General features: G+C 50.9%; 1 protein-coding gene across 16 annotated transcripts in view; it reads left to right on the top strand.

Annotated features, from left to right (window-relative positions):
- MSI2 (musashi RNA binding protein 2) overlaps positions 1 to 21,721 on the top strand; it is a 202,057-nt gene that overhangs the window by 117,192 nt on the left and 63,144 nt on the right. For all 16 annotated transcript variants that reach the window (XM_065647368.1, XM_065647363.1, XM_065647362.1 and 13 more), the window contains exon 7: positions 5,958 to 6,006. In XM_065647368.1, coding sequence (XP_065503440.1) covers positions 5,958 to 6,006 — 49 coding nt within the window. The remainder of the gene's footprint in view (positions 1 to 5,957; positions 6,007 to 21,721) is intronic.

Raw genomic sequence — 21,721 nt, forward strand, 5'->3', positions numbered from 1 at the left:
TAATCTTTCTTACATCCCCCTTGGTAGAGTAAGTGTTGAGTAACGTGTCGGGTTTTTGCAGGAGCATTTTGAAGTCCAAGAGTAGCCGCTGTGGTTTTTGGCAAGCCTTGGGGATGCTCTTTGCCATGTCACGGCTGGTGAGCAAGCCCTGAGATTAACGTGATTGAATGACTGTTTTAATTTCAGCCCTGATGGAGCAAAATTAGTTACAATGATATGTGTGTGTTGAATAAAATTGTAGTTTTATTAGCTGTAATTGCTGAAGAAGACTTTTTAAAGCCTTGACTGCTGGGGGGGAAATTGCCAGCACTGGAATTTGCTCTGGCACAGTATGGCATTGATTATTATCACGGTGCATAATGTGCCGGTCCTCAGTGGGTAAGTTGTCACCGCGCACCCAGGGAGCGCTCAGAGGGACCTCGGTGTGTCCCCGGCCCAGGGGGTCTCCCCGGCTGGTCCCAGAGGGTGTGACATGGGTGGTGGGACGACATGGGACGACATGGGTGGTGGGACGGGGACCGGCCGCGCTGGGGTCCGGTGTGACGTGGGTGGTGGGACACAGCCAGGAGGGACCAACCCCGCAGCCAGGGTGCCCGGGCGATGACAGAACGATGAGAAAAGGTTAAAGTGTTTGTTTCTTTGTTTAATTCCATTGTAATCAAACCCAGAGGCCTGGTGTGGGGGAACCGTTTTTTCCGTCTGGCGTGCGATATGCATTTGTCTTAATTTATGTGGGGGGAGGTTATAAATCTGCAGAAGCGCATTGCTGGCGCTTAGATTTCACATGCGCATTTAAAATAATAGAACCTGACAGTTTACTAGCAGCTAAGAGATTTTTCTGCTTCAGAAAGCAAAATATTGGAGGAGTTGTGCAGTGTGTATAAATAATTTGAGGAATTAGACCCGAATATCCAGCACCCTTTTCTTGGGAGAGCAGGAGAAGTGTTGGACCTGTAAAGCTGACGGGTCGGGACAGAGCGGGTGGAAACACAGCGGGCTGTGTGGGGCCGAGCATCATCGCTCTGCGGTGTCTGTTCTCCCAGGACCCACTCTGAATTGCCACCGTGTTTGATTGCGTTTGTTTGTCCTAATTCTTCTTTACCTCGAAGGGATGAGAACGTGGCACCAAACCTGTTCAGGAGTGTTGGAAACAAACAGCTCCTGCATCCCCGGGGGGGACACTTGTGGGGACGCAGGAACATCTCAACCTGCTCTGGATGTGTCAGAAACTCCGGTTTTGGATCAGGAAAAACTTTTCCTGGGCTGGATGTGGGTGTGAGGTGTAAAGACCTGTGTCCATTCGGTGTAGTGATGGGCATTTCCCGTGGAGATTCTACTCAGTGAGTAAACTTGATTCCAGTGGAGGAACCAGAAGCGGGAGGTGTGAAGCCCGTGTGCAGATGCGCCTGGTCGATGCGCGTTGCTGTTCCAAGCTGCACGTACCGGCAGCACCTCGTGGCTTCGCCAGCCCGTGCGGACGCCGCGCGGCTGGAGAAATACAAGACGAGGCGCGAGGTTTTCCAGAAGACCCCCTGGCCTGGGGCGGCAGCGCTGGGGGCGCAGGGTGGCCCGGGCTGGGTGACGGGGGTTCGGTCGCCCCGGCTGCCCGGGGCTGAGCCTGGGACACAGGGGCCGGAATCCCCACCGGGAAAGGGGGAGGAAGGAGCGGAGAATGGTGTGCCGGGCTAGATCAGTTGCATTAAATTCAGAGCCTTTCTGAGTACAATTAATAGTCATTTTATTTAGGTCACCCTGGTTTTGTTACTTTAAATGTATGCCTCCATTAAAGTGGAAGAAAATCAAATACATTTATCTCCGTGGAGCCTTTTGTGAACTGGTTGGGCATATTTTAAATAACCCTGGGAACTGTTAGGATTATTAAAGCCTTTGGCTCCTCCAGGTTTTTTTCTTTCCTCCTATTCTCCCCTATTCCTCCTTCCAGGCAGTGATTAAAGAAGCGGTGTAGCCCTTCCTTTTCTCAGAGCCCCAAGTGGATTGAAAAAAAAACGTTAAATAAACTAAAGCCCATTAGTTAGGCTTTATATAAGAAACTGGGTCTAAATTGGATATATGTGTGGGGTATGCTGGGACAGAGAAGTCTGTTGGGCTTAAGTGTCCATTTGTAACTGGTGTTATCTGGCAAGTCCTTTTTTCTTTTTTTATTAATTTTACCTTAAGCGCCAAGACTGTTCATTTTGTAATACACTCTCATTTGATGCCGATAATTAGTTCAGATTAAGCAGTTCTTTTAAGCCTCCATGTCGAGCCACACTACGTCTCAAAAGGAATACACGTTTTTGGGTTTCCAGGAGCTTTGGGGAGGGGGTTCAGCTGCCACTGGGTGCACCCCGGCCTTGCCGGTGGCGATTGCATCTCAGTCCCGCTTCTACCCCTGGAGAAAACTTCCTTCTCGTCCATAAGCAAGGTGCGAGCTGCAGGTTTTGAGTTGGGACCTGGCAAACTTGCTGTTCCTGCATCTCTGAAACGTGGGGCCGGCGAGGGCTGGAGGAGGGGGGGAACGCGCTTCTGGAGGGGGGAACGCGCTTCTGGAGGGGGGAACGCACTTCTGGAGGGGGGGGTAACTTCTGGCAGTCACAGCTACTGAATCTACTTGAGTTTCATCTGTGGGTTGTGGGTTTTTTTCCTTCCACTGAAATAGGGATCAGTTTGCTTACTACAGGGTTTACTGCCGGTTACCTTGACTGTGTCCCTTATTTCTCCTTGATGAAAACTTGAACAAACCGCTTGTGTTTGATTCACAGAGGACCGTGAGAAACGGGCTGTGTGTGTGAGGCAGTGTGGTTTTCTCATTCTATTCAGCCCTTTGTATATTCAAATTCTTGTAGTTTCAGTTCTTGCTGTTCTGCCAGATTTCCATACCATTGATGGGTTTTCTGAATTAATAAGTTTCTTTCCCCCCCTCCCTCCCATACCCTCGCCACCTTTTTGCAACTGGTGAAAAGTTTTTCTAAGCGCACTGCCCTCTCCATATTGATTTTCTTCTCGCGCTTGTCTAACCAGCTCTTAGATGTTTTATTTTGCAAAGTGTTAATAGAATTTTCCTTTTGCCGTTGCACTTTATCTATTCAGGAGTTTTCAAGAAGTCTCATTGTGTCACCGGACTATGGAGGAAAGAGGCTATTCTTCTGGTACAATGGCTGCCCTAAAAAATAACGCAGGGTGGGGTAAACTCAGAAAGGGCAGAGACGGAGATAAAATGTTCTGACCTTAGGAAACAGAAAAGATAACCAATTAGACGTTGTTGAAAGGGCACCAGCTGGCTTCAAGAACACCCCACTGATTATTTTCTGTTGCAGGCGTGCTTAGGCCACGTCTGCCCTGCTCGTGGTACCGGGAGCGGGAGCCGCTGCGGGGGGGACGGAGCTGGCGCCCCGGGGACCCCAGCGCGGCGGAGCCCTCGGGACTGGCTGCGCTGGGACCGCTAATGAGCATCTATTTGCATAAACCAGATCTCTGCCAAGATCACCGTGCCAGCGAAGTGGGGCCGTAGTATACCTGGCAGAAAATGTTGTTTGCCCAGAGGAGGTGGGTCTGGTGGGTGGGAGGAGGTGTCGCGTTGTACTGGTGGGAGAGGCAGATCCCCAGTGTGAGCAGGAATGACCAGTGTGACCTGAGCCCCCTCCGGTGCGTGGTCCTGTGCCAGGACCCGTCCCCTCTGTCACGGCAGCACTGGGGAGAGCAGGATGAGGCTGCACAAGAGGTTCAGACCTGCGGCTCTGAAACCGCAGGCTTTACCCTGCCGGGAGCCTTGGGCTGCCACGGCCACGCTCAGGCGAGGCTGCAGTCGTGTTGTGCCTCATCTTACGGCTCCTCCGCCCCAAGAGCAATACAAGCAGCCTTTCCGAAGACATTCCCCAGGAATGTCCCTGCAGGAGGAGGTGTCACCGTGGGATGTGTGGATCAAGCCAGGAGCTCCCTGGGCTGGGGGTCTGTGCCCCAGACCTCGCTGGATGCCGGTGTGGATTTGGGCAGGAAGGTTACACTGGAAGACTTAAAACTTCTGCAAGAGCGATGGGCATGGGGACAAACGGGGGTGGTGAGCGTGGCCCGAGGCCAGGCAGCCGCGATGCTCCAGGGAACAGCATTAGGTGCAACGTGTAATTTTTGTTTCCAGTGAGGCTAAGACCTCTGAGAATGAAAAATAAAGATTGCTGTGCAAACATAACCCCAGAGCAGAGATAAGCGGTGGTGGTCAGGGGACGGGGAGCTCTGTCCTTATCTGTCTTCTGACGTTACTCATGAGTTTTCTTCTGTGGAGTAAAGAAAAACAGCAGGACAAATGGGTCTCTGCTGAATGTGGTTTGGATTTTTCAGTGCGTCAGCATCTTCAGGTCTCATTCAAGATGGGTATCGAGGAGATGTGGTTCACTCCATCTCAGGCCATTGCGAACACATTTTGCAAACCGCTAGGACTGAGGAAGTTGAGAACAAGTTAACTCGACAGAGGTTTTCAGCTGGGTTTAGGCACAGTGTAAGGTTTTGCTGCACTGTATTTTTTTTTTTTTTTTGCTGTATCCTGGAATGTATTTTGGTCCGGTAGTTAAGGGAGGTTGAAGCTGTTTTTACCCGCTTCCCAAGAGCGGTCCCCGCGCAGCCGCAGGCTGGGTGGCTGGACGCTGCTCCCCCGCTGCAGCCCAGCTGCACCCCCCGAGCTGCCGATTGCACCGGGCAGGAGCCCTGGGCCCCCGCGCTGGTTCCCGGAGCAGGTGGCGGCAGCAGGACCTGGCACGGCGGCAGCAGGACCTGGCACGGCCGCCGCGAGCGCTCCCACCTTCCAGGAGATGCTGCCTCTCTGCTCTGTGCCGCAGCCCGGCCCCGTGTGAGGTGCAGGGAGTGCGTAACTGCGTTGGGAGCCGCTTTCCTAAAAGAAATGAGTTATAGAAAGCCGGAATATAAGAACATGGGAGTATCATACAAATTACTAGGAAAGAAAAACTTTAAAAACCCAACCCCAAACAAACCAAAAAACCCGTTGCAAAACCCACCCACAGGCAACCAGTGGACTCCTTTAAAAAATAAAACCTTTTCTTTACAGATCTTCTCTCTTCCCCCAGCGACTCCTGCAATTTAGCGGTGATACAGGTTTTCATCAGCCCTGGTTTACAACGGGGAATAGCGAGTCTGTAGTTCCTTTTCAGACAGATTGCCCAGGACGGTTCCTGCAGCAAAACCTGCCCCAGCTCCTGCAGCCTCTGAGCAACAGGTTTAAATGTGATAATGCTGGAAAGTAAACCCCAGCACAACATCCTTCTGAAATAAGTGTAAAATTTTAGGTGTGGCTGCACAGATTAAATGGAGGTGGAATAAATCATGCAAATAGTAATGAAAGTTGAAAGCAATTTGGTTGCACTTCAATACGTTTCATTAGTCATCTCTCTTGTGAAGTGGAAATGCCAAGCCTGATGCGAATTAAACTTTCTCCCTCCTCTCTCTCCCCTCTTTCCTCTAGCTTTCAAAAGGCCTTTTCAAAACCTCTGAATACCTTTCTTGCCTGGCCGGATTTTGCCCTGCGCATACTTCTTGAAACCTCCTAATTCTCAGCCAAGACAGTGACTCTAATTTGGAAAAGTCATGGCCTCGATTTGCATCCACGATTCCTCTCTTGGCCCTTCCTTATCTCCCCACAAAAGGGGAAACGGCTCAGATGAGGCACAGACAGGGACACATGAGAGGTGGAAAAGCTCCTTAGATATCTGGCTTTCTAGGGCAGCAGAACTTCTAATGTTCACTTTTGTGCTTTAGGATGAAACGTCAGCTGGGACGGGGGTTGAAAGCAACAGATTTCCAAAAGGAAGAGCTGGGAGATTTGACGCATCGTTCGTGCCCGAGTCATGGCTCCTCCTGCCTTTATCTCCCCCTCCCCGTTTGTCTGTTGTGTGTCTGCGACCCCCGCAACCGGTGTGTTAAAGCTGCATCTCCCCTCTTGTGTCTTGCAGGTAGAGGACGCCATGCTTATGTTTGACAAGACGACCAACAGGCATAGAGGTAAGAGAGAACGGCAGCTCAGACATCGCATTTCGTGACAGCTTCTGCATGGTGAGCACAGCCAAAAACCAGTGTCGACGCGATGGCCCGTGGCGCTACGTCAGCGGAGCTGGTTGGGTTTGAGACGCTCCCTCTGTCCTGTGGGTCTTGCAGAGGAAGGGCTGTTCGGCACGTAATGCTGCGTGTCACCGGGATTTCTTGGTTAGAGATGACTTTCCTGGTCAGTCTGGTGACTGATCTTTGGGAGGACCATTGTCGGGCTCGGTGATGTCCCTGGAGGTGGTAAAGCCCCGGGAGCTGTGTGCGAGGCTGCAGGGGAGCACAGCGTCTGTACCGAGGTGGCCAGGCTGGCACTACATTAAGCTGGGCATAAGGCCAGTTAAGCTGAGATGCCAGACAATGAAGGTGCTAAACCCCTTCTGGGGTTTCAAGCATGCTGGAGCTTTGAAGCTGAGGCTGCTTGTCCTCCGGTGACGGCAGCTCAGAGTAAGCAGGATCTCCAGAAGAGGAATTTCCCTCCACATATTTCACAGGAGAGACGAGGTTTCATCACTGCTTGTACAGTTCTGTGAAAATGAGCTGAGCATTATTTTCAGTATTATGGCCATTGCTTTCAGTGGAAATAAATGATGCTCCTCTATCTCTCGACGAGTGGTTCACGTTATCGCTGCTGCAGAAGCCGAGCTGTGGGGAGCGAGCCTGACAGCCACGCTCTTCACTGGGAGGGGGTACACGTACCCATGGCACCAGCTGCTGCGCTGGGGACAGGCTTGGAGACCCTTTTCGCTTCAAAGGAATTGATTTGATGCCACCCACCTCCCCGCTTTAACGCGATGTGCGTTTGGAGGCAGCGCAGCTCGCGGCTCCTGCAGCCCCGGGTCTGTCGTGTGCCCCTCGCACCCTGGCCTTGCTGCGGGGCTCCGAGATGGTATCTAAGCGGGGAGGAACTAAGGGTGCAGAGGGACCCGAAGCAGACTCCGGGTGCTGCTGGGGAGGTGACGTTACCCGCGCTGTCCCCGTGTGCCGAGCAGGGGACAGAGAGGGCTGGAGCCCCTGCCTGCTCCGGGCACCCCGGGAGGGTCGGCTCTGTTTGCGAGGCGGTTTCCCAGGGAACAGCCTTACTCTTTTGCTGCGGGAAGGACAAAGCTGCTTATTTGCTGGGATTAGCCAAAATTCCTGGGAGCGGGTGCAGGCTGGTGCCGAGGGGCTGCGCTGCAGGGGCACGGCCGCAGCTCCGGTCTGTCTCTGCCAAGTGCGGCCGGAGAGAAGAAACGTGTGAAAAGTGGGGTACAGAGTTTTCTTCATCTTCATGCTTGAAAGTCTTTTCAGACATTTTTTCCTTTTCTGTACAGCTAGCTACCGCTAATCAGGCTAATAAACTGGCTAGTGGGCTGTTGGGATGAAGCGAGTTCTACTGCATCGATCGTTTATAAAATCACCCCAGATTTTACAAATTGTGACATTCTGATTGTGTTGGAAACATGTTTGAAATGCAGCGGTGTGCAGCGACAGCGTTAATGGCGATTCTTAAATCCACTTGCGGATTGCAATCTGTATCTTCAAATTAGCCAAGAGAAAGAGAAATGGCAGATAAAATATCCGTTGTGGTTTACTGTAGTTAGTCTATGCCTGGAATAACCAACGTAGGCAAGGGAAAGGAAAAGAATTAAAATTCACTCCCTGCTGCTAGGAGGCGAGATGAGTTTCCTTGCAAGCAAGTTGAGAATATTTGTTGACATAATTCTGGCATGTGTGCGTTACTGGTGCGTTACTGGTGCGTGTAACCCGCCCGCGCGGCGCTGAGCCCGCACCAGTTGGTGAGTGGGAATGCACAGATTTAACCGGACATAGCAAGGGGGATTTTCAAAACTGCTCACCGCTGAACAGTTTTATTAATACCTTGGGAAGGCTTGAAAACCCCACCCAGAATAAAACTTAATGCCTGGCCAACGGAGCACGTAACTTTTATAACATTAAAAATGTCATCAAGTGAACCACTTTGTTGCCTCTGCTGGCGTCTTTTTTAATGTCCAGCTATTCCTGGATGTTCTGTAAAGAAAACAAGACTCAAAGCTGTTGCATTTCATGCCTGTCTGTCTAGCTGTATTAATGGCAGGCTACAAAATCTGTGAGTCCGTGATTGCAGGAGTGGTTAATTTTTGGAGTAGTGTGGGTAGAACAATCCCTGGCTCCCCCGGGATGGCACGTTGTCCTGCGAGGGTTCTCCTCTGGGCTTGGCCACTGACTTGTGATCATGGGCACGGAGGGAACGAGCACTTAGACGGCAAATAGCTCCGGGCCAGCTTAGTTAGGATGCCACTTCTTCTTAGAAAGAAAGTGTTGGTAATCTGCTGTTTCTGTACCCTGTACTGTACTGCTGCGATTCCGTACAGGGAGCAAAACCCCCGCACAGAAGTTCTCCGCACACTTGGGAAGATTTGCTCCCATCACTTTTGTCTCTGCCTAAAATGTCATAGAGCTGCAAATTACTGGGTCAGTCTTGAAAGGATTTAGTCATTGGAAAGAAAAAAAAAGAGGATGGTGTTATTTTGTTGCCCTTGCAAAGTGCAGATAAAATCTGGAGTTCAGTATTAGCTATTGATCTGTGGGGCTGGAGGGAGCCTGGCAGGATGATGATGACGATGATGATGACGACGTCCTTCTCGCCCGATGGGGACGGCAGCTCCAGGACGCACGGACGTGCTGCCCGGCAAGCAGGACGGCTCGTCCTTGTGCTGTGCCCTTCCTGGGCCGTCCCAGACCCCAGCGACGGGATTTGCTGCTTTGTCGTATCCACTAAAACTGAGAAAAAAAGCCGTATCCTGCAGGCTGCCCTGCGTTTTGTGGGAAGGAAGATCTGTTTGGCAGCTCCCCTTTCTCTCCGCAGCTATGGAGCAGGAAGGTGAGACGGGCCGAGGGAAGGGCTGTGCGGGTGGTCACCGCGGTGGGACGCTGGTCCAGCCCCACGCGCTCCCACGCGGCTGCTCCAGCTCCTCTCCGCGCGTCGTCTCCGTCCCGCGCCGTGAACTTGCAAAAAGACAAATAGAGATTTTGAGTGATTGAATCCCCCAAGCTGTAACTGCCGGTATTGAATGTAATACTGTATGTTCTTCAAAGCCATACAGCCCCAGAGTTCTTTTCTTATCAATTAACTCTCTCAGACAGTTGGGAATGGCAGGGGAGCGAGGAGGGAAGTGACAGCATGTGATTTGGACTGCTTTAATCTTAAAACTAAACAAAATTAAAGGAAGGCTGGCTGCGTGATGCAAACAATATCCTGTGTGCTGGGGGTTAAAACATCTCCACAAGACAAGCATTGATCGTGGCAGAGTGGTTTTTATTGTTTTCCATGCCCGTGAGGACAGGAGGGCCAGGCCCTCACCACCCTCAGGGCCGAAAAGGGTGTGGGGTTTGGTCTCAAACTGCAGAATTCAGACGGAAAGCTTCGTGCCTGTGCATCTCGTACCACCGAGACACAGTGCAGGCTCTGTCCTGTTTGCGCCGTCCCCCTGTAGCAGATTTCGGTGCATGAGAGTAATTGTCCAGGTGAAGCAGCTGGCATAACGGTTGTATTTATTGGAAGAGACGGGGGGGATGTTGTTAGTGAGATATCAGCTGTGCCTGGGTAAAGGGTGATGCTTTGCTTAGGAGAAAAATAGCCTTTTGTGTTCTGTCCGGCTGCCAAAACCTCCGTTTTGTAGATGACCCTCTGAAGTTATAATTGACGTTTTTATAGATGAGACATAAATATAATTAAGAGTCGCTGTAATTATTTGTTTATTGCCATCTCCCTCAAGTAAGGCAAGGTCACGTGCATTTAAAAATACATCCCCAGGCAGTTTTGAGTAGAGAGTACTTAAAATACATAGAAATAATTGCCTAATTTGGTCATTTTCAGCATAGCTTTTCTTGGCAGCAGTCTGGCGATAGTGGTGTGTGTTTTGACGAGGGAACCTTTCGCCTTCTCCCGTAATTTTGCTTTTAGAAGGATGGGGCTAAAGCGAGAGCTGCTGTTTAGCCAGGTTTGACCTGCAGGATTTTGGCGCTGGTGTTTTTTTAAGAGCATGAAGTGCTTTAAGGGCTTCGGATGAAAAGCGTGACATAAGATATAAATAGAGGCAATATTATTGTTATTGCTTTCCTAGATGAGACGAGCTTTTATTCCCTTGTCGGTGGTACCACTTCATAAATGGGGCTCCAGAGAGTGCGGTTGTTTGGAGGGAAGCGCTGGCTGGGGTGAAATCCATCCCAGGGCCGCCAGGAGAGAGACTTCAACCCCCGCCGTACAGAGACACGGGGTGTTTATCTCCTGCCACAGGCACAGAGGCTCTGGGGGAGGAGTAGCTGCAGACGGGATTTTTTTAGAGTGCCTTTTAAGCAAATATTTGCTTGAAAACTTCACCTGAGGCCTGCAGAGATTCATTAGTTAATGTTATTTACCATTTACAGACCTATCAGTGAAAGGGGTGATGGCTGAGCAATAACGCCATCAGTCATACCTATCTATTTAGATTGCAGCTATGACATGTGCCATATTAATATTTTATATGTGTATGTTTTTAATATTACATCCTCGCTTATAAATATTCATGTTGTAGAACAGGTTGGCGGCTGCAGAGCAATATCCACATCTCCCCATCGCGGCGGGACCGCGGCGCAGCCGGGCCGGCGAGCGGCAGCGCGGGAAGGGCTCGTGTTCCGCCCCGCGCTCGGGGCTGCGGCCACGTCCCCCAGTTTCCCATTTGGCATCGATTTCTCCCCCTCGGCCCCCGCGTTGTGCGGTGGGGACCGCGAGGGCGTCCCCAGGGCCAGGGCGACAGCCCCTGCCAGGCCGGTGGCCCCGCGCTCGGTGCTGCTCCAACACACAGAGCAAGAAGGAGAAGCTGCCAATTCTTGGATCCGTCTCCCTCATCTTTTAATTTCCTGGCCAGCGCCTATTGCCGCTGCATCAGGGCACCTTACGTGAAGTGTAAAAATCGCCACACTGGGGCCGGTATGAGCCCTGCATCCCGGTGGCTCTGCCTCACAACAGCAGATCAGGCTCCCGGCCACGCTTTTCAAGGCGATTATGGAACGTCTCGGTGGTTACCGCCGTTCTGCCCCCAGCCTCGCGCTGCAGAACGCCGCCTGAGGCTTGGAATAATTGCCCAGCTATGTACTGTCTGTCATACCTTATTGCTTAATTTTATACCGGTAATGAAAATTACATCCAGAGGAGGAGAAAGAGTGAACAGCTGCCCTGGCCAGGCCGCGCTGGAGGAAGAGGTGTGTGCAAATGCTTTCTCTGAAGAAGAGGAGAGGCTCGGCTGGCCGGCAGCGCTTGGGAGGTGGCTTGGCATTTTTATTTTCTTGTTTAACAAAGACAATAATAATAAGAGAAAAGTTCCACCAACCTCCAGTGAAGGCTGCAAACACAGCCCAGCAATTAGTTTGGAAGTCTTCAGTTACGCAGTCAGACTTTAAGGTAAATATCAGCAGTATGGTGTAAAGGACAGTGGGCTCGTAAAACTCATTTGTAGCTTGTCTTCATAGCTAACGTGTGTAAACAGGTTATTCAATTCCCTCTCCCCAGAGGGAGAGCCCTGCACAGCCAGACCTTTTTGACCTTCTTAATTTATCCAGCGTCCTTCCGAGCGCCCCGCCGGGGCAGTGACAGGAGGCGCTGACTGAAGGGCCCAGTCCCGGGCGCTGTCCCCGGGTCCCCTCCCGTGGAGGTGACGGCAGGCGCGGGGCCACCGGTAGCTCTGCAGAGGGGGTTTCTGTGGCGCCTGGATACAGAAGATATTATATAGCTTTTCAAACATCAGTTAAGCTCTCGGAAACTGCTGGAATGCAATAAACGGTGGGTTTGCAGGTGACCAGAGGCCGATGTCCAGATGCCTCGGATGGGAGAGCAGAGGCACAGGAAGGTGGGGACGGCAGCGCTGGGCTCACGGAAGGTGTCCGTGGGACATCCAGGGCTCAATGCAGGCAGGACCGTGAGCAGAAAACGGGCTTTTCCCTCCCAGAGATCTGTGGTAACAGTCGCCACCTTGAAAAGAAAAACCTTCCCATTTGCCTTAGTACTGACCGCTATCAATAACTCAGTGCGGTTAGACCGCGGTTGTATTGGAGAGCGCAGGGTAAAGCAGTGGAGGCTGCCTCGTCTCTGGAAGGTTCTCCAGGACACTTAAAGCAAGAGCTGCGCAAATAGTTAAGAGCTTTTTTGAAGTTACGATAATGGTGCTGTTACCCTGCAGAAAGTCGGGCTGTGTGGGCTCTGCCAGGACGAGGGCTTGTGTTAGACACACACCGTGATCTTCCCAGCTGGAGCTGCCGTGAGAAGACAGCGAGGTCATTTGGTACGAATGCACTTCACCATCTTCATTGTCACTGTGAGCAGGCAGTTTGAGCGACAGACAAATTAGCAAAAATCCTGATGATCTGTGAATGGCAAGAAACCCTAAACGCCGTGAATAAGATCTTGTTTGTGATTCTACCCAGCCAATGAAACCAACCCCCTTTTCCTTCCCAGAATGCAGGAGCGAAGCCATCAGCAGGTATTGCTTTGAGTCTGGTGGGACTGCTCGAAAATGCTAATTGAGGAAAGGCCGGAAACAGGAGGAGAACAAAATGCAACATTTACATAGATGGGCAGTCTTATTACAACCAGCAGAATTAAAATCTGCGTGGTGACCTTGAGAGAACAGGCAGCTCCTCGCAGCATGGCCGTGCCCAAAAATGTGAGATGAAAATATTGAGACGCTGCGCAGCGTTCGCTCCCTGGTGTGCGGTTTTCTTCTCCCAGCAGATCACTGAAAGCAGACGGGGCGGGTCCTCTCAAGCATGCCTGGGGGGGGAAGGAGCTTTTGTTTTTCATAGAGCTGTGCTTTCTGTCTGCTGGGTTTGATAGTGAAGCTTTTAGAGCACTTGCAGTGAAGGTGAGGAGGATGTTCCCAGCAAAGAGGCTGGTTTGCCCCCCGTGCCCGGTGAATCTCTCCATCAGCCGCCACCTCGCTCTTGCCTGGGACGCGGGTGCTGCTGAAGCCTTTAATTTTACAAGGTCATCATCATATGTAAAGCCTCCTGGTGATCTGTTTAAACAAACACATAACGCATCCCCTATCCCCAAAATCTTGAGATTCAGCAGAAACATGGGTCTTGCAAATAGTGCCGGTAGCGAAGGCTTTTCCCCCCGCAGGTCCTGCTCGAGCGGCTCTGCCGCGCCGTGTCCTCGCCATCCCGCCTGCCCTTCTGCTTCTGGGCATTGGTTTTTACGTGTTGTTAATTCGGGGGCTGCTGGTCCAGGCCGTGGGCTGTATCTGTGCAGGTGCATGGACGGATACGTGGCTCTGGGGTGCTGCAGCCCAGGGCTGACCGGCCCCGCTCTGGGGAGCAGAACTTGCTCCCGGAGTCACTTTTATGAGCAAAGAGCTTTGAGTGACTCTGCTGTGGAAGGAGGGCTTGGTAATGGCGTGTGTAAATGCAAACATTGCTACCCCGCAATTAACGGTTTACAGCTCTTGCGTGGATACATTCCACCTAATCAATCCTCTTGTATTAGCAAATTAGCAGCTGTTCGAATTACTGGCCTTAGATGTGCACCGTGTGTGCTGCGGCACCGCCGTGTCCGCGTTAGCAGCGGGGAAGAACAGACCCCCTCTAAAAACCGAGGTTCCCGCACCGTTCCGTCCTCCCCGGCCCTGCGCGGGGCCGGCTCCTCGTGTCGCACGGGGCTCGCGCGCTCCGCCGCTTCCCGGCGCTGCCGCTCACCCCTACGCAGCGTTTTTCCCAAAACGTTAAGTTTTGACTGAGGATTTCTTTAATTAGGTTGATTAATATGTACTGGCAAGGAGTGATTTTGCTTATCCTGTATGTTTTTTGTATACATAAGCTGAAATAAGAACATCTGGCACTTTTTTTTTTTTTGCTGGATTCAATAGAATAAGTTGAAAAACAGCTTCTTTCAGAAAACTGCAGGTCGGCAGATTTGGGTTGTGTTGGTTTTTTTTTCTTTTTAATTTATCGAGTGTTTTCTGGACCAGAAAGAGTACCTTAAACTAGTGTAATAATTCACAGATTGTCCTCCATTGTAAAACAGCTATGGATGTGAACACCTTCCTCCTTCTCCACTCCGGAAGGGGAGCAGGAGCGACAGACACGACCCCGCTGACGCTGCACAGCCCGTCCTGGGGTTCCAGAGCTCTCTGCAGGCGCCATCTCTCCGCGTTTGCTCCTAGTGGGACCATTGGTGGCCCCGTGTGGGTCATTTGGGAGCTGGGTGGTTGGCGTCAGTCACAGCGATGGAAACCGTCCATCCGTGGCGCGAGCCACGCGTGAGCACACGTGTTCAACACGTGTTCAACAGCACACGCAGAATTGGGGCAGGATCTATAGGGAGAGGCCTGGCAAGAGAATACGCTGTAGGCAACAGATATTCCCCCGCAAGCCCACGGGAGGTTTGGATGAGCCGCAGTCACTCCCAGGTATTGCGGCGGGTTTGGCTTTTGCCGATTTCTCCGTTTGTGCAGCCCGTTTCCCTCTGGTCAGGTCTCTGCTCTCGATGCCAGCCCCGGTTTGTGTCCCTCCTGCGGGCACAAAGAACTCAAAACATTGGTTTTTTCTCCAGACCCTGGAAGTTCCGTGCAATTGCAGGGAAGCAACAAAAAAAAATCAGATGACAAAAACGTGGGATGGGCTTTCTTGCAGGTGAGCAGCGCGTCGCCCTGCCCCTGCGCGGTTTGGCTGAATCCGCTTTGTCCCTGGCAGGCCAGGAGCACAACGGGCCGGTTGCAGAGCCGGCTGGGGTTCGGGAGCCGCGCGTGGGGCCGGGGGGGCTGCGGAGCTGCCGGGGAAGGAGCAGCTGCCCGGGGAGCACGGGAGCAGCTGCGGGAGCCCAGTCAGTCATTCTGTGAAGAAATGGGTTTGATAAATAATAAAACAGTGGTATTAACAACAGCTGCTTTCCAGGTCAGATGACTTTGATAAAAGCACCCAACAGCCGTGGGTAATGGTATGAAGAATACGTATCTATATTTATAGATCTATCTATATGAAAAGGCATATGAACACGCGGGTGTTTGTGTACAGATGTGTGTGTGTCCATGCTCGTGTATGAACGTACCTGGCATTTTATTTCTGTTTTAAAATGATAGTGAGAGTGTCGCTGCTCCTGTTCTTTGCAGGCTTTGCGACTTGCCAAGAAAACCTGAAACGTGCTCAATATCTCCCGAATCCGGCGCGTTCCCTCCCGCCTCCCCCCGGCGCTGCCGCCGTTTGTTTCTGTATTCGTCCCATTTCTACAACTGTTTTGATTTGTAAAATGCTATGCCTTATACACTGTTTCCTTTATGATGATTTAGTATGCTCTTCTTATCTTTCACCTTAAATCTTTGATAAGAGTGTTTTACAAATGAATTGGTACCTGACAGGGTGATCCGCCCGGCTGCCGGGGAGGAGGAGGAGGAGGAAGGGGGTGTGCGGAGCCTTCCCCGCAGCCAGGGGAGGGAGAGGCTGAGCAAGGGGAGGAAGGACGTGGGACCGGCGCCAGCGCTCGCTGCCCGCTTCCCTCTCTTTCCTCCCTGCTAAATTGCTAATTAGTCCCATTTCCCATCATGGCCGTGCGCTGGGGGACATGGCGGGAGGCGGGAGGGTGACTCGGAGCTGGGCTGCGTTTGTTTTACCCTCAAAGCCATAAAAACGAGCCTTGGGACCGTGGGGTTTCTCTAGGGCAACCCAACGTTGCCTGCAAGTTTCCGCTATATCCAAGTAGTTAAAATGTTTTTGGCGAAGTATTGGTTGTGCTTGCGGAATGTGATTTACCAGGGGAAGGCGTCAGCGGTGGGAATGTCAGTAAATAGAACTGTCTGGTATGGCAGGTCATTTTTATTTTAATATAGTAGATTTAATGAACTCTTGTCTTTATAATTCATGGTACTTGCGGAATGCATCCATTTCCCCTCCGTAATGACGTTAGTTACAGATCCATCCTTCGTTAGCGGCTTTATTATGGCTGGCGAACTTAACTCTCTCCAGTACGTTCCCAAAGTCCAAAGGGTTATCTAATAAATTTTTGCGTTTAACATTCAATACTATTAGTAATAAATGTGGCCAGAAACTTCCCCAAGTAGTTCATGCATTGTTGGTGGTTATTATTATTATTATTATTATTATTATTATTATTATTATTATACCTCGTGAAAGGTGGTTTGCCAGGACCTGTGGTGTGTGTTTTCCAGGTGACTGGGGGACGCCGGTGGCTGTTGCTGCCGTGACACTCGCCCGTGGTTTGTGCCCCTTGGAGCGCGTGCAGGTCCAGACCCCAAATCTGCTGTCAAGTGATTTAATAGCATTTGTGTCCAGCCTAACCCAATCTATCTCACCTCGCAGAGGAGAAAAAAAAATAATCCCGCATCAAAATTACTGCTTTTGGAACTGTCTTGTCTCTTTTGAGTAGGAACTGGAGACAACTAGACAAGCTTCAATGAAAGCGAATAAAGAAACATTACTTTCTGAACACAATCTTCTGTTAGCAGTCACTTTTCAACAGACATTCAATCAAAATGCTAATAGCAGAGGCAACAAGGGAGCGAGGTTATTGTAATACTAATTGATAGGCTGCAGGGATGGGTTTTGATAAGTGCTGTTGAAGATATATTTTTGAAATATGATTCTCTTTAATTACAGTGATACTAATAAAAAATGAACAAATGATTTAATGATAGTTTTCTAGGTAATGGCTTGAAGATTTTTCTTCAAGTTATTTTGTAGTGGTTTTTTTTAAACCAGAAATTATGAAAATCGCCTTAAAAGTAAAGCTGTAGTGGAAGGTAGTGACTTTATCTAGACTTGCGTGGCTACTTTGCATCAAAATTAATACTGTCAAATCTGAAGCTCTTGAATAACAAATCCAGTCGTTTATTTATACAATAGACTTTGCTGAAAGCTTGGCGTTGAAGCCACGTTGCACGTAGGAATGCATTTAATATCTAATGCATACAACAATTAGGATCAATTCTGCCAGCGAGGATTTGACAGTGCATTTGGAGGGGGGCAGAATGGGCTGAGGGGTGTTCGCTGAGGTTCTGAGTACCAGGGGTACCGGGTTGGGTGATACGAACGGAGATTATTGACACTCAGGGATAGGAAGCTCCAAACTCAGACCCCTTTTCCTGGTCACTAACAGGCAGCCTCTGTTTCACCTAATTTTTGATGAATTAATCGATAGCAAAACAAAGGGTTTTCTCTGAGGGGGAGGATGTTTTTCCTTTTGTTGCTGGGGGGGGCTGTTTGTGGGGCAGGGAGCGATGCTCTCTCCTGCCTTTCAATTTGTCAGGCTCTCTCTCAAAGATCTGCCAGAGAAGAAAGGGTAATTAATAGGCTTGAAGTCATTTCCGATGTGTCAGTATTTCTGCCTTGCTTCCAAGTGATAATGTTCGCTGGCTCGAGGCCTCCGGGGAGCCTTCCATCTTATTAACTTGTCTGGGAGAAACAGTGAGTGGGGACAGCTTGGGCCAGTGGGTGACATGAAATAAGGATTTGTGGTGTAGTGAGCTGTAAACACGGGGGCTGATTGAGTAAAAAGTGGAAAGATTAAAAAACAAAGGAAGAAAAATATATGAAAAAGGCCACCGGTCACAAGTACAGCAGCATGCACGACAGAGGAGGATGCAGTATTTTTAGGGCAGCTTGAACCCGACCCGTAGAGCTGGACCTGCTGTTGTGCCGTGTCACCCCCGGCCCCCCGTGTCACCCCCGGCCCCCCGTGTCACCCCCGGCCCTGGAGCAGCTGGTGGCCAAGGGCTTCCAGAAGTCAAGTGTGATTTTTTTGGTTTTGGGATGCTCAGTCTGAGGTGCTGAAAAGGGACCCAGGGCCGGGTCCTTCTCCTCATCGCTTCGGTCTGTTGGCCAAGCGGGTTGGCAGTTTTCATAGCGTTTCTTAATTGCGTTTGAAAACTTAAGTGTTAAACTTAGGGCCCCTAAGTGTGAAGACACCTTCATTCTGAGAAGAACCGCGAGGATTAAGCATTTCTGCATCCCGTACAGAGCCTGCGAGGCCGGGACACGCGCCGAGGCCGGCACGGTGCCGCGATGCAGGCGTGCGGCCGCGCCGGGAGCCAAGTCCCTGCTCCTGGCCCGGGCGAGGGGCCGTGCCGAACCTCGCGCTGGTTTGTGCAGGGGAGCAGAGCGCCTCTTATTGCAGGGGTCTCAAAAACTGGAGCCCGAGCTCTGCATTCTGGATTTCCAGCCTCCTTGGTGCGTGTCTGTATATTCTTTGTCATCCTTCCACAGGCTCGGTCGGCAGAAGCTACATTAGAGATCTGCACGAGTGTAGTTGGCAAAATAATTGTTGTTTTTGCCCTAAATCACCATTGTTATATAGCTTTGGGGTCTTGCTTTGGAAGGGGATGCACAGGAGAGGTTTCTCGTCGCTGTGTTAGCTACACCTGTAATCACAGGACAGTGTCAACGCAGGATTTGGTATAATTGCTTCTCCCCCTCCAAGTCCCGGTGAGATTTTGTTAATTAGAATTAGAGCACTTAAAACCAGGTATTATTTTTAACGTGTGCTCCCGATTGTCCCATCTGGTGCAGAAGGGAGGCTGGGCGGGATCTCAGCTTTCCCCGGTGCAGTGAGTCGATGCTGTGCCCCTGGGAGCGGGTCGGACCTGCGGGTTAACCCAGCGCGGCGGGCTCTGCGCGGCCGGGAGCGCGCTGGTTGCAGGCGGGTCGTGCTGCGGGCTGCGCGGAGCTGCCCGCGGCCTTTGCCGTCAGGACAAGCTCGAGATGCCCTGGGCAGGAGGGCGGGGGGGCTGCGCGAGCGGGACCAGCGCGGTCGCTGGATGAGACACGGGGTGAGACGTGGGGTTGCGGAGGAGCCGTGTCCGCGGGCCCAGCTGGGCTGCGCGGCGCTGCTGCCGAGCTCCGACCTCCTGGCAGATGCGGGCTTACGTAGGGCTGATGCTACATCCACATATTTAACCTTCTGCGCTTCGCTTGTTTTGTTTTTAAATTCTCCTTCGCAGCAAAAGCGCACGAGCAGTTTCATCAGCTGTTAAAGAAAAACACAATGGAGGCGGCGCTGGTCTGCACCGCGTACAAGCCGTTCCTTGGAGGTTGTTCCCTTTTTTATTTTTTCAAGCAGCAAACCTTGCCGTTTTGGGTCACTGGGAAGGAACAGGATGTCTTTCACATATTGACAGGTTTTTTTCTTCTATTTCTTTTCTGATCTCACTCCTGTTTGTCAAGCTCACTTTTCATTTTCCAGATAAATGATTATGACTGAACATCTCTGACAACCTCTTTGCAAAGTGCGAGAAGGCTACAATGTGGAAAAAAAAGGAGCCACCTCAAAGCTCTTCAGTGATTAAGCTACTTAAATGGCAAGTTGTTCCTCTTCTGCTGCGAGGTGCCTTTCCCTCGCAAGCCCTTGTTAGGGAGGCACTAGTATAATCTAATTAAAATTGGTTTTAATGTTCTGTGAAAATTAAAACTGAATCCTTCCTGTTGGAAAGAATGACTGTGCACATATTAGTCTCTGTGTTTTGCTGTTGTTGTTATCTTATTCAAATATTAGCACTGCCTGTGTGCTCCAAATGATAGTTTGCGTCCATCAACAGAGCTTAATTCTCAAATTAAGTGATTAATGATATATAGGAATAGGTGAAAGCTGGTTGCTGGATATTTTTTGTTAAATGCTAATGTTATTTCCAGGAGGTAAATAAGGGCAGGAGATACTGTGCAATATTATCACTGTGAAATTAAAATAAAGTCTCGTTATTTGAGGATGGAACTTAGTGGCTGAAGGTTTACTCTTCATCTGAAGCTTCACGCTGAATTCTTCCAGCTAATTGCCTGCTGATTAGTTGAGAGACAGGCATTGCTAATGCTGGCCGTGAGCGGCAAATTATCCCCTGCAAAGCCGTGGGCTCCAGCGCGAGCGCAGGCGGCGCTGGGCACGGGGTGCTGGGCGAGCGAATGAGGGGACGGGGTTCGGGTTTTTGACCTGAGAGGTTTGGGTTCTTTTCCGCTTGCAGGACCTGGCCAACCAGGGTAAATATGTCTGGTATGTGCGGAAATGGAGTACCGACCTCCAAAGAACGGGGAACAGCAACTTCCCCGCGTCCTCTGCTCAGGTTTAGCTCTTCGTCAAGGGAAGGGTTTTTTGGGAGGAAAGAAATACAGAACTTAAAGCTGCAATTTACTTAAAAAACCCAAACTTTTATTCTTGCACTTTAAGGTGGAAAAATTGCCAAAATGCCAGAAAACCTCCGAACATCTGAATGTTTTCCCCTCTTTTCGCAGCTGTCTTTCTGAACTTGATTCGAAACATGCTGAAAATATCTCTGTTCCTGATCTATTGAAAGTTTCCATTATTGACTAGCAGAGTGGCTGCTTTTGTGTGTGTCTCGCTTGTGGGCAGAAGATAATTTTTAAAAGCGCCGTGTTTATCTGGAGAGAGCAGCGTGGCGAGGCAGGAGCCCCGGGCCAGCGGGGCGGATCGGAAACTTTCCCTGCGCGGGGAGCGGAAACGGGAGGATCTGCCGTTAAATGTGTCGCCAGAACCCCCTGGGCGCCGGCGCGGGGCTGGGCAACGTCCGCGCCCGGTGTTGAAGGTGTTTTCACGGCTTCTGCGCAGCAGCGGAAGCCGATGTGCCGATCCCCTGTGCAGCCATCGGGCTGTCTCCTGCTGTGTCTAGACCCCATCTCTGTGCTTTGGGGGCGAAATTTCGGTTTTTCTCGGCCAAAGAGATGGTCAGGTCAAAGCCGGGAGCTCGCGCGGGGTCTGGGGACAGGCAGCATCGCTGCGTGCCAGGCTCGGCCTTGCTTTGCTGGGAGTTTGCTTCTGAGCTCACCATTGCTGGTGGTTTCCACATTGTTTTGCGGCTCATCCTGTGCGTGAGCTGCGAGTTCCCGGTGGCCACGTTTGGGCTTTTTAAAGTCAAAATGCAAGCGGTCGATGAGGCAGCTCATGGGATTAGGTGGGGCCTGGCCAAATGGAGATACCATCAGCTGGGCTCGGCAGATGTTGCGGTAACCAAAACAATCTATAGCTTTTTTATTTTTATAAATCAGTTCCCTGGGTCGTGCAGCCCGTTGCAGGGGATGACTTGAGCAGGTTGAGGCGGAGCAGCCGCCGCGCAGAAACGTGGCTGTTACTGCTGAGCCTGCGCTCCGGCGAAGCATCGTCCTGGGCTGGGTGAAACGCGGTGTCGGGGAGTCGGTCTTGCCAGGCTGAAATGACAACGGCATCGTGTAGTGGGTCAAAACATTAAGTCTTTGAAACCGTACACTGAATGCATCATATCACAAGAGCTTTATATTCTCGGCAATGCGTTATCTGTGGTTTCTTGCTTGTACGTCTCTCACAAGCCGATGAACTTTGGATGAGGACGAAGCGTTGCCGGGTTGTTCACGTCCTGGTCGGGGCTGGGGGTGCCTGGGGTTGTATCGGAGCCCTGGGCCGGGTCCCCTCGGACACCGGCGGCTCTGGCATTTCGGCGGCCCTGCCAACAGCAATGAATAATGGTGAGCGCCGGTGTTTCAGAAGAGGGATGCTTCACTTCACTTGGCATTTTAATCTCTTCCAGCACTAGGTTGGAAGAAGCACTTTTTTTGGTGCGTGGTGATTTATTTTGTTAAAAACCAAGGCATTATTCATAATTATGCGGCTTTATGAGAGTATACATAGCAGTATTCTTCCACTGGTCGGCTGTGGGAGCCGGATTAATATCTA

This window comes from Caloenas nicobarica, chromosome 17, assembly GCF_036013445.1.
Source record: "Caloenas nicobarica isolate bCalNic1 chromosome 17, bCalNic1.hap1, whole genome shotgun sequence".
Taxonomy (NCBI): Eukaryota; Metazoa; Chordata; class Aves; order Columbiformes; family Columbidae; genus Caloenas; species Caloenas nicobarica.